The sequence below is a fragment of the Anguilla anguilla genome, chromosome 14 (assembly GCF_013347855.1).
Source record: "Anguilla anguilla isolate fAngAng1 chromosome 14, fAngAng1.pri, whole genome shotgun sequence".
Classification (NCBI taxonomy): Eukaryota; Metazoa; Chordata; class Actinopteri; order Anguilliformes; family Anguillidae; genus Anguilla; species Anguilla anguilla.
Window position 1 is genome coordinate 6,764,181 of NC_049214.1, and position 20,161 is coordinate 6,784,341.

The following is a 20,161-nucleotide window of genomic DNA, read 5'->3' on the forward strand; positions in this document are numbered from 1 at the left end:
ATGTCCCCGTCAATGAATTCTCTGCACGTCAAAAGAGCCCTGCGCTCTCAAAATAGATAAATATGTACTTTGTGGCCGTAAAGAAAACGAATGTTGGCATTTTTGTTAAACGATTCGACGAAAATGTTGATTTAAACCAGCGAATGCGCCGTCTGAAGCGCTTGCTGCTGCTGAATGTGGCTTTGTAGAATCGAGTCTTTTTTTCCTGTCTGCAGTCTCCCTGTTCTGATCTCACATTACATCATTCTCCAGCCCTTGTCATTTGATGATTGCTCTGCTTCGCCTGCTTTTTCTTAAATATCTAGTATGAGGTTTTGGCACACTGGTCAAGAAAACCATCTCGTTATTGAATGTCCAGTCAGCAAATCAATAATAGAATTCCTGAAATAAATATTTTATTTTTAAAATAATTTTTTATTACACCTATTGCTAATTATGTCTGTAAATATAAATAAAAAAAATATATACATTTATAAATATAACATATAAATTCTTCACAAGCCCTGCCCCCGTTACCTGTGGGCACAGTTAAAAACTGTGAAAATATGGAATCTCTAACATTAATGTGTCCAATGACATACAGCACACTAAGTGACTGGTCTTATACAGGTGTCATTTCTGGACACAAGGACACAAGGGAAGCTGAGCAGATTCCATGGGCTGATTTGGATCTCCATCAATTCATGTGTAGTAGATTATGCACAACTCTGTCCAATGTGACTTTTCAATTCAATTAAAGTGCACATTCACTAGACCAGATACTGCAGGACATCTCTCTGCAGTGGAAAAAATCTATATTTCCAGGAAATCTCGATTTGTCATTTGAGCGAATAAGTGTTTGTGTTTATGGAACTATTCAATTAATAAATCCTAATTTATTTCATTAGCAACGCTGGGTTACTATTAATGCATGTGATTTGCATTTCATCCTTTGTCAGGTCAGCTTGGTTGAAACAAGGTTTGATTGGAAGTACTTTGAAGCCCATTACTGTATGTACAGTGCCTGAAGATTATGGCCCACTGTCAGCAGGAACCCTACACGATAACTTGACCCTGGGAAAGAGCATTTATGTGTGTATATAACAATTCCAAGTTAGTTTTGAAGTTAAGTGAGCCCCATCAATTACACTACATTTCCAAAAGTATGTGGACACCTGAACATCACACCCATGTGCACTTTTCGAACGTCTTGTTCCAAAACCGTGGCTATTAATATGGAGCTGGACCAAACCTTTCTGCTGTAACAGACTCCACTCTTCTGGGAAGGCTTTTCCGTAGATTTTTGAACATGGCTGCGGGGATTCGCTTCCATTCATCCACAGGAGCATTAGTGAGGTTGGGCTCTGATGTTGGGCTTAAGGCCTGGCTCGTAGTTGACATTCCAGTTCATCCCAAAGCTGTTTGATGGGGTAGAGGTGTGGGCTCTGAATCATTTTACCTGCTCAAGTTCAACCAAATGCCTCCAAACTCATTGGACGGCACTTCATCCTACAGCAAGACAAAGATCCCAAACATGCTGCTCAAGCAGCAAAGGAGTTTTTCAAAGTTAAAAACAAATCATTCACATGATCTGAATCCAAGTGAACATGAATTTTGAATGCTGAAGGGAAAACTTGTTTCAGGGGCTACTAGCCCCTGAAACAAGCATGAGCTGAAGATAGCTACAGTACAGGCCTGGCAGAGCATCACCAAAGAAGTTACTCAGCCCCTGGTTATAGGTCACTGACTTCAAGCAGTCATTGCAAGGATATGGCGCAAAGTACTAAACACGACTTCTTTCATTTACGCAACATTAATATGTCCCAAACATTAGTGTCCTGAAATGAGGAACTATGAATAAAAAGTGATGTCATTTCTACATAGTGAAACCAAAATGTATAAAAATACCCTTTAATAGAATATATTGCATAGTAGCGTGGCCAAAATGTGTTGCATAAGTAGCACGCAGGTTGTCAGGAGTGTCTGCATTATATCCAATCGTTCTGCTCTCATTTGGAAGGACATCCAAGGGAATTACGGGAAAGTTCCACGGTAACACTAGTAACCGGAAAGCCTTTGGTCAATACGTCAACATCCAATTATCACATTGGGAGAGGCGGGGGAGGGAGGGGGGGAGGAGGGGGGGGGGGGGGATATGCAGATAATGAAGTGACCCAAGAGGGGTTAAATATTTCTCTGGCTACTTGGAGGTCTTCTGCACAGTGTTTGACCCGCGCATGTAACTGAATCGTGGTAGAGTCGGAGATAAAGCCCCCCCCCCTTTCCTCCAGCTCCACGGACAGAAGTGCTTAACCCCCAGTGTCACATTCCCACCCTGTCGGCATAGTTCCAGGTAAACTTAGGCTCCGTTACATCCCCGTGTTTAACCTGACACCCAGCGAGCCCCAACCATGAGTTTGATATTTAGTCTGAGTGGTTCGAAAGCAAATTTGCCGTGGGTCAATTCCTTAAAACAATTGGGAAATTTGTTTTTCATGTAAATACATTAGTCCCGATTTTTTTATTTATCCTGGTAAGAGTAGTGTTTAAAATAATAATGTTATTATTTATATATATTTTTCTTGCATTTCCGTTTGTAGTGTGGCTTTTCTCAGAATCAGTCAGTGGTTGCTGAAGGATATATTGATTACCGTTCCTAAAGTGAAATGGAACTTAGGACACAATTCAGAAAGTCACTTAGAAGTCTTTGTTTGTCTCTGTGCTCTTTGTGTCTCTCCCTCCACCCCCACCCCCCCATCTCTGTGAGGCGGGCCGGGGGGTGGGGTGGGGTGGGGTGGGCTCTCTCCTGGGGGGACGAGGCGTCGAGGGTGGGCGACGTAGGCCAGGTTGTGTGGGCACTGTGCCTGGCTTTCCCACACGTCTCTGTCAATGTGGCTGAACCCTGACCTGCCTGGACCACCGTCCCGTGGGGTGAGAGGCTAATTCAGCGGCCAGGCCCCATTCAGCCCAGGGCTCTCTTTGAGGGGGGGGGGTGGGGTGGGGCGGGGGGGGAAAGGCCCTCCAATTGTGGTCGCCTCCCCATTGTCTGGCGGGCGGGGTGGATGGCTGGCCACCGCAGACCGCTACAGGATTTCCGAAGTCCCATTCACGTGATCTGTCATTCCGCTGCTGAGTCACGGGAGATCAAACACTGGGAATTTCACTTTTTCCGAATCAAAAAAAAAAGAAAGAGGGAAAAATGGGGGAGAGGCTTGGGATTTCATTTGGAAGAAGTATTGAGAACGACACCGAAATTAATCAAAAGGTTTTAAGTGATTCCAGTCAATCGGTGCTGCAGCATTTATTAGCATGAACAGGAATGACTTGTTGAGTTTTGATTTTGTTATTACAGTGATACAATCTGAATTAATTTTACACGCCCTTTATTTTACTACACTCAACAGTCGTCTTGGAAAGAGAATGATTAGGATCTGGGTTTACAGCGCGTGATGAAATAGAAAAGCTGAGATATAGGGTAGATTTAATATTTAAATCATGTGCAAATGCAGTGTAATGCAGACGATTAGGCTGGAAATTAGAGAGTGTGACCATGCAGCATCATAACCACACAGTGCCTCCCTCTCCGAGTGTTTGTGTTCGTGATTGAAAACTTTCATTGACATTTTCATATTAATACATTATACATGTTGAGTTAGCGGCTGTGAGTAAGATCTTTATTGTTATCTACATGAATGATGTTTCCAGTAAGTTTTAGTACAATCTGGGCATCCTGGAATCTTGGTATATTAAATGACTATATTTGTTATATTATATCTGTTATGTTATAGTATGTCAAACAATGTGCCGTTTAAGTATGTCGGTTTTTTTTTGTTTGTTTTGTGGTTTTTTGTTGTTGTAATTTTTACTCGACCCTTGGCTGTTCCGCGGAACCAGTGTGTGTTCTGCACTTTGTACTCGACACGGCAGACTCTGTCAGGTTAGGAAAAAAAAAGACGTCCAGGTTTCTGAGAGGAAAAAAAACGCATTCAAAGAATCTAACAAGTAGAAAAACATGAGAAACCTTGGCTTTCAAGCGCGGGTCCCGGGGGGCCGCGCGCAGATACTGTGTATGTTTTAAATCTCTTTCAGATGGACTCTTTGATTGCGGGGAGCGCCGTGTGCGCTGAAGTGGGCTCTGCCGCTTTCCAGCGGGTCACCTGTCAGTGCTGGGGGGGGCGGGGGCGGGGGGGAGGGGGGCGAGGCGAGGCTCAGGGCTTTGGTTCCTCTGTGTGGCCCACGCAGCGGTGCGGGGGCGGGGGTGGGGGGCGGTTGGGGGGGAGGTGACCCGGGGGAAGGTACCCGTGCACTTGGTCTGCCTGGAGGAGCGCGGGCAGACTGCCAGCTCCCCACCGGAGTTGTGAGACCAGATGTTGGCTGTCAGGGAGCCCGCAGACCCTAATAAATTGAGTTACTGTAAATCTGCAGTAGGGCCGGGCGAACACCGCTTCGCCCTTTACCTCCCTCGTCGCCTGAGTGAGTGTCACCGCGAGCGGGGCGGGGTCACGGCCCAGCCGTTGACCCTGACATTTGTTCTCCGTCCTACAAAAGCCCCCCCCCCCCACCCCAAACGCACACCGCGCCGGCCTTCCGCGAATCCCGCCCGCCGTCCCGCGCTCCGACTATCGCCTGGGAAACCGCCGCCGGCGTGACTTCACCGCTTTTGATGTCGCAGAAAGCCCCCGATCGCCCCGCCCCGTCCTTGATCTCTCTCTCCGAGCGCTAACGCGAACAGAGGTGGACGTACGATCCCAGCGCACGGGAACAGCGTGCGTCAGTTTGATTTTCACCGCGTCAAATACGCTGTGTCACATGGCCGTTTTTTATGTCATTTTTTTATTGCTTTTTTATCGTTTCAGGCTGAGATTTGATCACTGGATCAGAAGTATTTCTGATCCGAGCTTTAAATTCAGAAGTTGTGTTTTTCTTGAACCAAACGGTGGGAAAGTATTTCAGAAGGAAACCTGGGAAAGGGTCCAAATCGGACCTCCGAAGATCTGGCCCTCGCCAGGTGTTTTGTTGCTCATTACACCTTCATAAAGAAATGAAGGTCAACCTCTTCATTATCGAAATGGCAATGTGGGAGTGGCATTTTTTACCGTGCATCAGCCATGCACAAATATATGGAAAGCGCATTATCTGGGTCTGGCTTAAGTGCAATAACATTGTTGATGTGAGGACACGCAGAACGTCTGTTTGAATATCCCAGTGCCGTCTCGGGTAGATTTATGAAGCCCCTGAGGACGGCTGTGATCTGGCACCGGTCAGCTGTCTTTGAGCAGAATGTATGAAGTGAATCGCTTTGAACCTGCTTGTTGTTCTTTGGGGAGATCTCTTCCCATCTTAAAATGCTGGACAGTAAATCTAAGCCTGGCGTAGTCTCGCTTTAACTCTTAATTTGAGGCTTGGCCAGGGGCTGGTGGGTATTATTGATCTTGGCTGGGGCCATTTGGTTTCAGAGAACCATGACGGGTTCCCCTCCTGACCCCCTAGACGAGACCCTCTGGATCGTGCCACCTGCGATGATTACTCAATTTTAAGTGAAGCCAGGAGGGCACCTGCTGCCCATCGGCTTGGAGCATGTCTATAGTAAACGCTGCTCCACTGTACATAAGTTTGGAGCATGTCTATAGTAAATGCTGCTCCACTGTACATAAGTTTGAAGCATGCCTATAGTAAACGCTGCTCCACTGTACTTAAGTTTGGAGCATGTCTATAGTAAATGCTGCTCCACTGTACATAAGTTTGGAGCATGTCTATAGTAAACGCTGCTCCACTGTACATAAGTTTGGAGCATGTCTATAGTAAACGCTGCTCCACTGTACATAAGTTTGAAGCATGCCTATAGTAAACGCTGCTCCACTGTACTTAAGTTTGGAGCATGTCTATAGTAAATGCTGCTCCACTGTACATAAGTTTGGAGCATGCCTATAGTAAAAGCTGCTCCACTGTACGTAACTCTGTCTATAATTCTCCTGTTCCCAAGCCACTAATGTTCAAAACAAGGGGTGTCCAGTCTTATCTTTATCTTTTAGCCCTGCTGTACAACACCTTATTCAACTAACTTTAATCAAGACCTTAGTGGAATCGGGTGTCTTAGAGCTGGGCTGTGACAGAAACCTGCACCCACACTGGCCCTTTTCTGATGAGATTGGACACCCCTGCCTAAAACACATCAGTGTGTAGGACATGAGTTTTTTATTTTATGTTATTTTTTTACACTTTTTTTTTTGATGGTTTGATTTTATTTTTTTAATTAATAGATAGTCTCTCTGGTGCCCTGGAAGAAAATTCCCAGTAATCTTATATTCATTAATTTTGTTTTGGATGGCTAGTTGGGAAACAACGTGTCAGGTAAAACCTTAAGGCTTCTAAAGGTACATCTGGTAAAATGGCAAATAAACTAGTCAGGTTTTGTAAATATTACAATTTTAATTGTGAATTGCCTTGCCTTTATAGACAATAGCATTTCTTGCTAATAAGATATTTTAAAGGGCTTTGGGAGATTACGTTTATCTTCCTCTGCGTATGTGCGCACGCTGATAACTTCAGTCTCTTTTGGTTTAGAAATAACAAATGAAAGAGGATCAATTTCATGGTAAGTGCATTTCATGTTATTTAAACACCATCTTTTCTGTTGTGTAGCAGACCATTTTACAAGTGACCGATGGCTTTGCGGGGCAGCTTTTCAGACAGAGTAATTGGTTGTCTGTGATATTTGAGCTGATGTAAGGTACTTTCTCTCATTAGCCGCGCTCGGTGCCTTCCGCATGCCAGGGCTTCCTCAGCTGTAAGTACCATGAAGCCAGCCGTGCAAGGGCTTCTGGGAGGCACAAAGGGCTGTGATGTGAAGACTGAGCCAGAGGTGTCTGCTCCTGCATAAATTAATAAAAAATAATACCGTCTGTGTATGCCAGTAACTTTAAGAGTTATGCAGTTGGTAGAATTCCAGCTGCAAGGGTGTCTGTCTTGGCTTGTATCGATGTTTTTCATTGTGGTGTATTGTATTTTGGAATTTCCAAAAGAGGTTTTGAAGCACAAGTGATGTTTGTTTTTAATAAATGCACATTTCAAAATGTTTGTTATGAAAGCATGCAATGTTTACATTTTCCCAGCTCGGTAGATAACTCACTAGGAGACAGCAGCTTCTCTGGCCTGTCATCACCTGCCCCAACCAATAGGTGGAGCCTGTGATGGGATGCAGTTTTTTTTGTATTTTCTTTTTTAAGATGGAGTCTCACAATTACAGAGCTTCACAATTGGCACATAAAGGCCCAACAAGCGATTGGAATGGAATGGAAACGGGCTTCTCCTCAGAAAACAACACACGTTGTAGATATTTACTGTTTGCTTAAATAGGCATGGAGAAGTTTATCAATTTGGTTCAAGATTATTTGTTATCATGTGCCAGGAACTAAATATTTCTCTCTTTCTGGATACAATAAGTTTCTGATACAAAAATGTATTACTAAAGACTATCTACTCCTTTAGCTTGGGAACTACACACACTGTACTTATTTAACAGTACTGTATCAGACTTGGAGTGTATCCTGTATTTTTTTAATTTTATTATTTATTTATTTTTTGTGGACATAGTCCTTTTTGATGACCATAAGCAGAGGTTCAGCAATGTACTGCAGATTAACATTGGCTTCTTCATATCCTTTACATTTATATCATATCTATGTTATATCATATCATATATCATATATCTGGTTTCGTCACATTCTGTCCGCCAGAGAAGCGGATTGGTATCGGGTGCGTCGGCTGGTGGCGAGAGCACACGCACCTGGGTTGCGTTAACTAATCATCCCAGGTGCTTAAAGGTGTGTTCCTCTCCACAGTTTGGGGGCAGAGACCAGGAGCTCACACCGAGAGAGCGAGTCTGAGTTTGGTTTGTAGGATCACGTAAAGACAAAGGAACTGGTCAGCTGAAATGTTGGCCAGCTGAGACCAGCGGGTTTTACTTTCTTTTGTCTTTGTTGTTTTAGTTTGTTGTTTTTGCCCAGAACCTGTGAACTGTAGTGTATGTATTAGCACTATTTAGTGATTAGGCTGATCATTTCTCCTCAGCGATTAGGCTGATAATTTGTGTTTACATCTTAGCCAATCAATAATTAAAAACATTAGCACAGAAACGCACCAGAAGTCAGCAGACACTGCAGCCATACAGGTTGAATTCGGTATTCCTGAAATATTGGAAGTTCGAGTGCAATAAGTTCCTTTTACCAATAAACTTTCTTGTGTTGGAGCTGGATGTAGGTTGGTTGTCACAGATTCATTCGGATGCTATATCATAGCCATGCCTACATAATGCAGTACATTTAACTGAAATTGTAAGGCTGATTCTGCAACACAATGCAGTTAATGTAAAAAAAAAAAAAAGTTGATCAATTAACAATCATGTATATTATTTGACTGAATATTTTTACGTCTGCCCTTGCTCTTGTTTGTTTTACCTGCTCAGAAAGGCTGAATAGATAATGAAGACTCAAGGCTGACTCAATAATACACTTAAAATGGTTTCATGTCTTTGTCCTTAAGATGGAGCACTACATAATCAGTGAATTTGCCACAGGTCACTTCCTCCTGATTCAAAATCGTGAGTTGCAGAGCAAGAGAGGAATTTAACCGAAAACCTAGCAACGTGGTTTGAAAAACCAAGGCGAAAACATTTTTATTTCTGAAGAACGACTAATGCCCATCCTACTACAATACCTACTATAAGAGCTGGCCTTGAGGAAGGAGTTTGTGTTTACACAATTGATTGATGGTTTATATCTAACTAATGCATGGTTCATGTACGCAAGTCACAGGAATAATCGGAATTTTAGGGTGTTGTGCAGGACGCAGAAAACGTTCCCCAGTCAGGTAGATGTCGAGGCCTTGAAATGTGCTCTGCTGACCCCAGCTGGTCTGAGCCCAGTGTCCTGCTCTGTTAGACACCACACGTAGTAATGATGTCTCTGGCCAAAGGGCAGCTGTGCACTCCGCGCACTCCCTTCTCACTGAGTGTTGGCCACGCGGAGCCGTGTGGAACATCTGCATTTTGCTGTATCAGCTGGCACTGTCTGAAGCAGACGAGTCACGTCTGTGCTGTCCTTTAAAAGCCTCCTGCGCACGTAGTCCCCGACCCACAACTTATCATTTCGTTCCTCGTGAACCTTCCGCATTAGCTTGCATAGAGACCGAGTGAAAATAAGTAAATAAGTTAGAAATAATAATAATGATGAAAATAATAATAATAATAATAATAATAATAATAAAAACAATAATAATAATAAAAAATGGCAACTCTTGTTCCCTGGCTCTCTCAACCCAGATTGTGTAATTCCGTAGTGCGGTCCCAAATGAAGAAATCTTAATCAGAATTTTTTGGCATGCTCTGGACGCTTGGCTCAAAGGAGGCTTTGTTTTCTTAAATTCATTTCCTTTACTTCCAAATGGCTGGATCAGTTCTTGCCGTTGTGGGTCATACATCAGTGAAAACCCCTTGGTGTTCTGTGGATTTGAAACATGGTGCTGCCCCTCCCATTCCCAACTCCTGAAAACAGAGGCGGAATCTGATAGAGTATCAGAGCCTTGTGTTTGAGGCATATTGTTTCTACAAGCCCCAGGTTACCATGCCTGAAAGAGGGATCCAGGAACAGACAAGGTTGTGACAGTGAACTGCTGTACAGTCCACAGGATGTGGAGTAAAAAGGTTTTTTCTTTCTTTGTTTAGTGTGACTTCACCTGTCACTGTGGTGCCTTTTTACCATCAGTTGTCAGTGCTTGAAACGTACTGAATAAGAACCTGCTGCTTCTCCCCATCAGCGTATCTCGCTGCACAAACACCACCCGGAAGTTACCGTGCTTTTTACGAAAGACCCCAGACCCCGAAAGACAAAGAAGAAAATGTTTTAGAAAGTCGATAAGAATGTAAACAGCGATGTTGGCAAGCGCCATAGGTGGCCACTTCATGGCTGGTTAGGTGACCATGTATAAATTTAGAGAATCATAACCAGGAACCCTCAATCAAAATGATTACATCACACGTTTGTGTTTTCAGTACTCAGGAACCCTGTGAAAATTAACTAGGTGTATTATTTCAGCTCAGACTACACAGAGAGAGAATCCTAGGGTGGTGTGTGATAGGTAGCTTGATCATAATATTCGATGTGTGTGAGACAGCTGTGGTAGACCACAGGGTAGAGACCAGCATGCAACGTTTTCCATATGGACACACCTTTCAGAGAAATGATCAGCTTGCTCACCTAAATAAATCCAGGCATTGGGTCTGAACGACCTGGAAGAGGCCAGACTGGGCGACCCAGTGCTCATCTGAGAAGCCATCTGGCAGCATCTTGTGGAGGCTGACAAATGTCACATGCAGCTCTTAAACAAACCGAATCATGCTTAAGAGTTAATCCCAGAGGAACTGGTATAAACTCCCGGTTTGTGTGTGTGTGTGTGTGTGTGTGTGTGTGTGTGTGTGAGTGTGATGTATCTTCATACAGAAAAGGCTAGTCAATGAACACTACGGGGACAAGCTAGTTACTAATCGCCGCTTTATGATTCCTTCCCAGAGCACAGGAAAAATAAATCGCATTCATTCTTGGAAGAAGGGAAAAAAAAGTTGTGTTGTGTTTAAATAACAATAAGTGGCATGAACATTAAGTCTCACTGGATAAAGATTGGTGGTGATAAAGTTCTGAGAACAGTTAATTTAAGTCAGCCATGAAAGCCAACAATGTGTTTGTTCAGAGTGCCAAATTTAAGAGTTCTGTCTTGAAAATGATTTGATTCGTGAGCATGAAAAAATGCAGTCTATTTTCTCCGTCGTTTGTTTAATAACCACTAATGATGTACATGTATGAATTTCCTGAGCACAGCGTGAGCCTTGTGGTGTGGCGGTCAGACTGTGGTCAGTGTGGGGCCTGTGTATGTTCGTGGGGAATGAGTGCTTGTAGAAAGGATGTGTGTAGTTACTCTGTTTAGGCAGGTTGCCAGTGCATGCCCTGGATCTTCCAGAAGAGGGCCTATGACATACATGCTGCATGTCTGGGAAGGTTCACGTTTTCCTAAATAGATTTTGTTTATGTTGTTCAGGGTGTTCTTTTTTCCAGAAATCCAGACTTGTTATGCTGACGTGATTTAATCTACCATAGAACCACTGTTACACCAGTGGGATCAAGTCATGCTTGTAGCCTGAGGCTCCTTGGGTAGACATTTTATGCTGTCCTTGTTAAATAATGACCGTTCTGCTGTATACTGCTGTCATATTAAAGTCGCGTTAAATCGTGTATGTCGTGTTGTATGCAGTACATAGCAGTACCTTCTGAGAAATCATTTGCTTGTTCTCCAGACGTCATATTCCTTCACATATCAGATGGCAGCTGCAGCCTGGCAGAACAACTGAACCCGATTTGCTCCGTTTAAGACCTTGCATAGTACCATATGTTATGGGAGGGAAATAAATCTAGCAGTCTGTGGGTTGTTCATCTTACCTTTCTGAAGTGAAGATGGTAAAGGCAGCTTTGAGCAATCTGAAATCTGATTTTAGTGCGTGTTTGGGTTGAAGGTGAAGAAAAAAAATCGTGGCGGGTTGTGCCATGGGCTCCACTGCACTGAGGTCTTCAGAGTTCTTGATCAAATTGTTTATTTCTAAAGTGTGAAAATATTTCCCATGAACCACTGACTTGACTGACAGCTTGTCAGAAATCTGGAGGAAAAAGGTCGTGATCAAGTTTAGTTGTGACAAGATGGAAAATTAAAAAGTGTGTGAACGTGCGTGTGTGTGCATGCGTCCGTTCCCAGCCAGACGTCAAGGGTGTGGCCATAACGCCCAGATTTGGTGATAGTAGTTGTTCTTCATGGCGGCTAAATGTCAAAGGTGAAAGTTCTCTGTCAGAGCCCGGAGTCAAAGGTGAAACTCTCCATAAATCTAGAACATTTTGGGAAGGTGTGGTGAAATATAGAAATAGCCATGGCGATGTTTGGCCTCCTGAAATCTGGATGGCGTTTAGCTCTGTTCATAGTCAAAGGTCAAGGTTGTCCAATGACCATTTTGGCCTCTGCCGGTTAGATGTATAAATTCCATGAGACTTTAGCTCACTAAACGAGAACATTTATATTTTTACCCTGTGCAAAGTAAAATCTGTGATTCATGATTAGCTTGTTTTCAAACTTGTGTTGTCCTTGAGGATGTGACACAGAATTTTGAGAGTAACCTTTTGGACAACAGGAGACTAGATTTTTGCTGATTTCCTAACACCCTAAATTATCCAGATCATACCATTGAAAAGCCTTCTTTCCAAAGTTTTTTTTTTTCTTTCTTTTTCTTTCCTTGGATTTCATGTACTCGTGATTCTATTTGTACAACTTTGGCAATTCACTCTTCCCTATAAAGTCTTCTGTAAAATTGTTAGGTAAAGACTGACAGCAATCTGTTATTATAACAGCAAAGTATTGGGTAACCTTTTTTCCAATGTTTTAATAAAACATTGAGCTTACTACTACAAATAGCGCTGTAATAGCTGGTCTTGTTTTATACATTTCATTGATAAGTCAAACATTCATTCATTCAAAAATATTAAAAAACTGAAACTCTAAAAGTTAGTATGTTACACCTTTTTGTGCATGCATGTATTTGCTTGTGCATGTGTGTGTGTGAGTAAACTGTCAGTGTATGATATTTCAGCTCACAGAATGTAGGTGAAACTGAAACGCTCAAGTCCTAAATACAAAAAATTGATTTGTAATTTCCTGCAGTAAGCCAGTGTTTTGGCATCTCCATGTGAGATTCTCAAGTACAGTCAAGTAGCTTTACATGGGGAGCCGTCAAAGCATGTGCAGCATTTTTTGTGGATTACTGATGATCTTTACATATTTTTACAATTGAATGGAGCTCAGAGTTTATTCCCGCCTGTTTCTAATGCTTAGGGTGTTTTCTTTTAGTCTGTTTGAAATTTATTGTCAATTTACTGAAATGGCAGAAAATTTTTAATTCCTATAACTTAAAAAATAAAAAAAAACCCAAACCAACTTGACATAAAATGTAATGGTTCCTTTAAAAACATTTTTTGGCATAGTTGCTCTTTATGGAAAATTGATGTTTTGTCACATTTGACATGAGAGTAATTTCCTAATTACGAAGCTGATAGCCTTATGAGTGTAGCAATTGACATACACTAGCTAATAATTGAGGTGATTTATAACAGACTAGATCTTCTGATGACATTGCATTTATATATTTACAGCACCTCTGTGTGCAGAGTTTATTTTATACATCTGAGTAACCAGAGTCCAACTTTAGGTGCCATACTGAGAGAAATGCAAACCCTTCCATAGCCTTGAAAATAGCTTGGATTACTCTAATTTGAAATTGTGAAATTAAGTTAAATTCAGTTAAGTTATTGTTTGGTGAAAGAGACACTTTTCCTTCAGCTGTCTTTTATGTAGCATATGGTTTTGTTTTTCTCTCTTAATAACAAACTGTGTACACGTCATTTATTTCATTTAAATTTATTTAAGATTGGGGGAGGGGTTGTGCTGTTGCTGCTGCAGCTTCCTTTTCTTAAAGTGTGTGAACCTCCAGTTATTTTTCTCATCTTGTCCCCATTGGGTTCAGGATTTTTGCAGAGCATTTCCAGTGTCTTTGAGCGACTCATAATGATTGTTTATTGTGTATGGGAAACTAATTGGAGCGGCAGGTCGCTTCTCCACTTTCCTTTCATGAAGTTTCCACTTGACAGTTTGAGGCCTTTGGTCTCTGGGGCTGTCACTTCCATTCCACTTCCCAAGCAAGTGATCCATCACCAAACCTCCAGAGCAGGCCAGATCTGCCAAGCATGTCACCAAATAAAACAACATACCGGCTCCTTCATTTTTATAAGGAGGGACGTGTGTTTGGACTGGAGTTTGGGGGCTCGGAGAAACAAGGTTTGGAAAAGAGCGCGGATATTGTTCCTACTTATTTTTTTCCCCTCTCTCTACCCTTTTTCTAGATCAAGAAGTATTTTGAGTTGGAACCACTGGCACGAGGAAAGAGTTGGATACTAGAAGCCAGTTCTGTGGACAACATGGAGGCTGTGAGGGAAAGCTTCACTCAGCTCATCTCCTTGCTGGAAGAGAAGGACACGGAACCAGGAAGGTTATGAATGCAGCTCACCTCGAAGACAAAATAGACTACAGCCCAAACACAAACTGTTAGAAAACGGCTGGTATCTCACTGTATCCGTGCTGTTGCTGATGACGACGATGATGATGATGATGATGTTGGGGTGAATCAAAATGGATCTTAATATCTGACAAAAATGACTATTACAGCAATAAAAGCAGACAGTCAGTGACCACGTAGCACCATAAAGAAAGACCACAAATATCAGTTCAGCCCTCTCAATATGATCAATGGTATAGGAAAATATAAGCTGTTAAAAAAGTGCAAACAATAAATATTGTTTACTCCTCTGTGTGCCATTTTATTGAAAGAAATATGGTTTAATTCAAATGTAGTGAATTTTTTGGAGTAAATGTGTCTTCTTGAATGCCTGTGTCGTTGCGTATTGCTACTGAACACTATTTTTAAATGCATATTCTTGATATTTAGAATGACTGGAAAGCATGGTTGTCAAATGCAACCTATCCTGAGAACATGAAATGTTTTAGTGGCACATTTGTAGTCAGGCCTTAAGTAACAGGATTTTTTTTTTTTTTTTTTTAAACCATCAAACATTTTAAGTGTCTTTGCATATCTATGACCTAATCTAGTTAATTTCTGGAAACCCATCAGGACTGTAACAGTGGGATCTAAAGCTGTCCAGAAATTGATAGACAACTTAAATTAAGGAAAGCTTTTCCTAGTTTGTTAGAGTAAAATGCATGTTCTAGCACTAAACAAAGAGCATAGCAGCACAACCTCTAGACCTTTAAAGGCTTTTTATTCTTTCTAAATGAGGACATTATTTTAAATTGACAGAAGCTTCCTAGAACTGTGAATTATCTTTTCTTCTGGAAAGAATAATCAATCATAGACCAAAAGCAAATACATGGTTCTGTTATCTTCTACGTTTGTGAATTTTCTAATTTGAGCCTATTTTTAATAATGCTGGTGGTCTCAGAGCTCACAAAGGCATGTCAGTATCAAGAAAAGTAAATAATGCTTAAATGTATTAGTCAAAGGACAAAGCACATCATGGTGAAATTAGCCTGTAGTGTTAGGTGGGCATAAGCCTGCACATCCTCCGTCTATAAGAATCTATAAACATGTTTATGTACAATACGTACAGCCTTTACAAGCACTTTATCTTGTAAAGATGTTTTATTCTGGCTCAAGCGTTTAGAAAAGTATGTAATGTTTGTTATATCTAGGCATTGGTTGAGGCTCTAGGTGTGTTTCTCATTCTTGTTGTTGTTGTTGTTGTGATTGCTTTTGAATGTAAAACACCCTTGTACAAAAAAAAAAAAGAAAAAAGAACGAAATTGCGGCTGTCTGTTGCATATCTCTTTGTGTAGAATACAAACACTATCAATCAGCAGCCATGACAGTTGTGCCTGAACAGTGGTCATCTGACTCTCAAATTTCCTCCAGTTGCTTGGTAAGACCCCTTTGAGCCCATCACTTCTCGCCCAGTGCGCGTGCCCATACACTCCAGCCTCTAACATTATAGTAGTGAAATAAATTCAGTGAATAATTATCAATGACCGCTTATGTTAAGAACCTCAACCCTCCAGGTCCCAGTTTTCACACACTATGTGCCACAGGTGTTCCAAAGTGCTTAGTGTAAAAGAAAAAAGGTCTTATCATACTTTTACTTATTTTTTTAGAGTATGCTTGGTGCGTTTGTTGTATTTATAGAATCAACCAAATTTTTATACCCTGTTAGCCAATTCAGCTGCCTTTTTTGTAATTCATTTATAATAGCAAGGAATTTGTACATTTATTATAGATAGTCTTGTTAGTTGACTGGGCATATGCCTATGTTTGTACTGGAAGAAATATTCTATATTTAGCAGTTAATTTTGGTGGGTCATTCACAAGTTCTGCTGTGTATATGTGTAATTTATACATGATTCCCACTGTCCAACAATGAAAATAAAGGCTGAATAAAGAACCTGCAATTTGTGGGCCGATTATTTTCACAGTTCATTGTCAGAGAAAAAAAAACAATTGTAGCCGTATGTTGATATTTTCTATAAAAGACTAATTCTTGATGTCTCCATTTGGTGTGAAACAAAGCCCTCTACATCAATATTTAGAATCACAATGAATAGTCATTAATTAATTTATTCCTTTTATAATTTAAGCATAGTGCGGCCAAAAGAATGAATGTACATTTCAATTAGCATTTTAACAATAAATGTAAAAATCCCAAAAGCTTGATTCTGTGAAAAAACCACAGCATTTAACCATTTTTCTGCAGCATAATATTGAGTAGATTACCCTTGGTGACATTGTAATAATGACTTTGAGAACATTACAGGAAGGAAGGCAGGAACTCCATGAATGTGCAAGTCTGAATAGACAAGACCCTAGTGAAGCAATAAGTCACACTACAGTGTTTCTGAACAACTGTTTGTTCTAAACTGGCATCAGAGCTTCTACTCTGTGGCAGTTGTATCAAAACTGTGATAATTGTTTCAACTGACCCTATTTCTAATTGTATGATAAAGTAGGATATGACTTTGTTAAGCCCAAATAAATCATTGTTATGCATGGGCAGTACTGTTTTAATGAAAAATGCCCTTTACAGGACATGTAATGCAGGGCATTTGTAAAGTGATATGTAAATTAAAAATGAACAGGCAAAGAGTACTATAATTTTGTACAAATTGCCTAACACTTCTTTCAACAAAAAAAGGCCGCTCATGAGTAAGTAGGACCTCTTGAGGACTTGTCCCATCTGTAGAGGTCTATGTGGTGATTTTCCATTTCTCCCACCATTGACAACAGAGTTGAAGCATCCACAGTTGGAAAACAACATACCATCCAATGATCCAGACAGTGACTATAACTTATGCAATCTAGAAACTGGGAGGCTTTGAGTCCAGCACAGTTTTCAAAACATCCCAGCCCTTTCACTGAATTTAGTCTTCATTGGCAGAAGGGTAATGGATGTTCTGACAACCGGCTCGATGCCGTGATCCTGCTGCTGCTACTTCTGCCTGAACCTGTTTTTTTTTTTTTTTGCCTTCTCAGTGAGGGGGCTGATCGCCTGACAGCAGGACTGTACCATGCGGAGATGCCTTCAGAGCTCTGGATTAAAAACAAACAAAGGTTTGTCGGGAGCGCCCTGGGTGGATCCTCGCTCGGTGTCAAACTGGGTTGGCCCGGCCAGCCGTGGGCCGTGTGCGTTTGTGCCTTTTTTTGTTTCTGTTTCGTTTTTGGAGATGAGTAAGGAAATTGAGCAACGACCCTCCAGGTTGGTCTGAGGCATTTCCTACGCATATCAACAGTAACATCTGGTTAAATAAACATGATCTGAAAGGCGGAGGTGACGCAGGCCACCGTGCTCTCAATAGCTCTGTCTTGAGTTTCATCTTTCACATAAAATAAGTACTGTAAATATTTTAATGAGATCCTGTGTAATATATAATATTATAAATGTGAAACATTTAGCTACAATATGAAAACTAAGTCTGGAGCAATGCCAGCAGCCATTCCAAGAAATTATTAAAATTAAAATTAGTGTCTTCATGTCAAAGTTTCCTATAATTCTGAAAAACCCCTTTCCTGAAACACTTCTAACCCGCCCCCCCATTTCTAAACCCCTTTCCTGAAATTCCACTGTCATTTGTTTTTGAATTATTCATATGTACATCAATTTACAAGGTAAGCTTAGGTCTTGTGTGTATCCCCTTTCTGTTCTTTGAGAGAAAACCCTTTTATGAACTGAGCTTTGTTCTATTTTTCTTTGCTTGTTTGTTTATTTGTCTTAACTGACACTTCTTGAATCCTTATCCCTTCTTCACTTCCAGGAATGCGGGAAGCTGGTCAAATGAAGACAGTTGTTCAGGCACATAGATCCTGCCCCTGATCCCCTGCTGGTCCTTTCACCAAGAGCTGATTCACCAACAAACACAATATTCCCTGGTGGCTAACACATCAAATCAACAGCACTGACAGCAAACACAATCAGCGATGGAAAGAAATCTGGCTCTTAATTAAGAACAAAAAAGACAAGCTTACTATATTGTAGTCAAGAGATTCAATGGGGTTTTCCTACTGGTCCCACTTCTTTTACCTCTAGGCTGTCCCCTCAGGAGTGGGAAAAGGAAAAATAAGTACTTTAGCCAACCAACCAAATTTAGAAACCAGGTTAACAAGAAAAAAAGTTCAAACAGAGTTTGGCATGCCAGTCAATGGCCAAGATTTCAGCTTATGCTGTATTGAATGATTACGTTGCAGGCCTCACTTGTCATTGTTCTTCTTCTGCTATGTGTTAATGTTTATGTGTAACAACGAGTCAGCAAAGGGAAAAAATCTGTACAAAGATGGCCGAAAACCTGTTTGTAACAAGAAAACATGTATAGTTAATATTAGTTGTTTCTGAAAATGCATTTTGAAAAACGTATTAACTCTTATTAACTTAATAACTTATGTTATTCATGTTTTATGCTTGTTTCTTATAACAGGCCTCTGATGCTTTTGAGAACAGTATCAGTGACATTATTTCATCCAGGTAAATACTTCTAAATCTAAAGCAGCAGGACACATAATGAGGCAAGTTCCTTTACTTTACACCCTAATAGTGATTTTGACCCATTTTGGCCATTTAGTAAATACTTTTTTTTTTTTTAACTTTTATGTATTACACAAGAACTTTGGTAGCATTTCTTCTTGGTTGCCAGTACAAAGAAATCTTAAGGAGCTTAGCCTGTTTACACATCTTACACATCTATTAAATGTGTTATTTAATAGACAATATCAGCTGATACTGGTGATATTAGACGTTGTACATTAAATTTCATATCTAGGGAAGGAGCCCTCAGACTTCAAATGTAAATATGCAGGGATGATTTATTTAGATTAAAACATGGCAAATGAGAAATGAAACCACTTTGTCTGCCCTATTGTACTCAGAAAAGACTTGGTGGGCACTTGGCCAACTTGGTCAAAAGAGGGTAACAACATGTGTATTCAAACAAGCAGCAGCTAATAAATCAATCCACATTAGATGGTAAATAGCAAATGACCTTTTTGCGTTTGCCTTCAAAACAACACAGCCTTTAGATGTTGTCATCACAGACTGTGGGCCAAGCTCTGTAGGCGAACTCGCACAATCCAAACAGTTTACAGTGGAAAGCAATCTCCGCGACGACACTATGTGGGCCGCATTTAATACTCCAATACAAATGTTTGAAGTGTAAAAGAGAAGAGTAACACACTCAAAGTATACAAGTAACTTCCGTCCAGACAGAACACCTGTGTTTGGATTGCACCATTTGAAATTGCGTTGGTTTGGTGAATGCAGGAGCTCTGCTCACTCACCAGTGGGACAGAATGTGAGGGTAAATATCAGTGATGTCGGCACTGATGGCCCTTTCTCCTGTTATTATATATAGTGCTGCACGAGTGTTCTTGTCATCACAAGTGGAGCCCATCCAGAGAAGTGAATGAACAGTAGTTTGGGTAGCTGGGCTGGACTGGCTGGGTTAGATTACAGACTGCAGGGTGTGAACAGGTCATGGGTGCCACAGGATAGATGACATGGTAAGATAAAGTAAGAAAAATATCCATTGGCAGCAAATGAGGCTACCTTTAAAGCAGACGATATGGAAAGAGGTGGGGTTCAGATAATGAGAATGACATAAGAAAGACAGAGGACTAATTCATGAAGTGTGGAGAAGGAGGTGAATTTAAACTGAGTGGTACTAACTAGCACATAGAAAAACATGCTTAACAATTGTTCCAATATTGTAACCTAATTTTCAGGTACTTGGACCATCACTTTTTGTTTTTAATGATGTAAACAAATGACACCCTAGACCCATGTGCAATTGCGATTTCATTTACAACCCCAGCTTCGATTTATTTTTCTTATTTTCAAGATTAATTACCTGCATGTTCTCTTGTACATGTCTTCTGCCAGTTTAAGTTTGGCATTTCAAAAGGCTTGCAGTTACCCATCGCTTTCTCCACACTGTAATGAACTTTCTCATGATTTTAAGTAGTGGAGCACTTCCCCTGTGTCATTCTATATTT

At 41.0% G+C, this 20,161-nt stretch overlaps 1 protein-coding gene across 4 annotated transcripts in view; it reads left to right on the top strand.

The window, feature by feature from the left end:
• Nucleotides 1–16,070, top strand: part of LOC118212638 (ADP-ribosylation factor-like protein 15) — a 102,952-nt gene extending 86,882 nt beyond the window's left edge. For all 4 annotated transcript variants that reach the window (XM_035390755.1, XM_035390756.1, XM_035390754.1 and 1 more), the window contains one exon: nt 13,965–16,070. In XM_035390755.1, the coding sequence (XP_035246646.1) occupies nt 13,965–14,117 (153 nt within the window). In that variant the 3' untranslated portion in view covers nt 14,118–16,070. The remainder of the gene's footprint in view (nt 1–13,964) is intronic.
• Nucleotides 16,071–20,161: the final 4,091 nt, after the last annotated feature.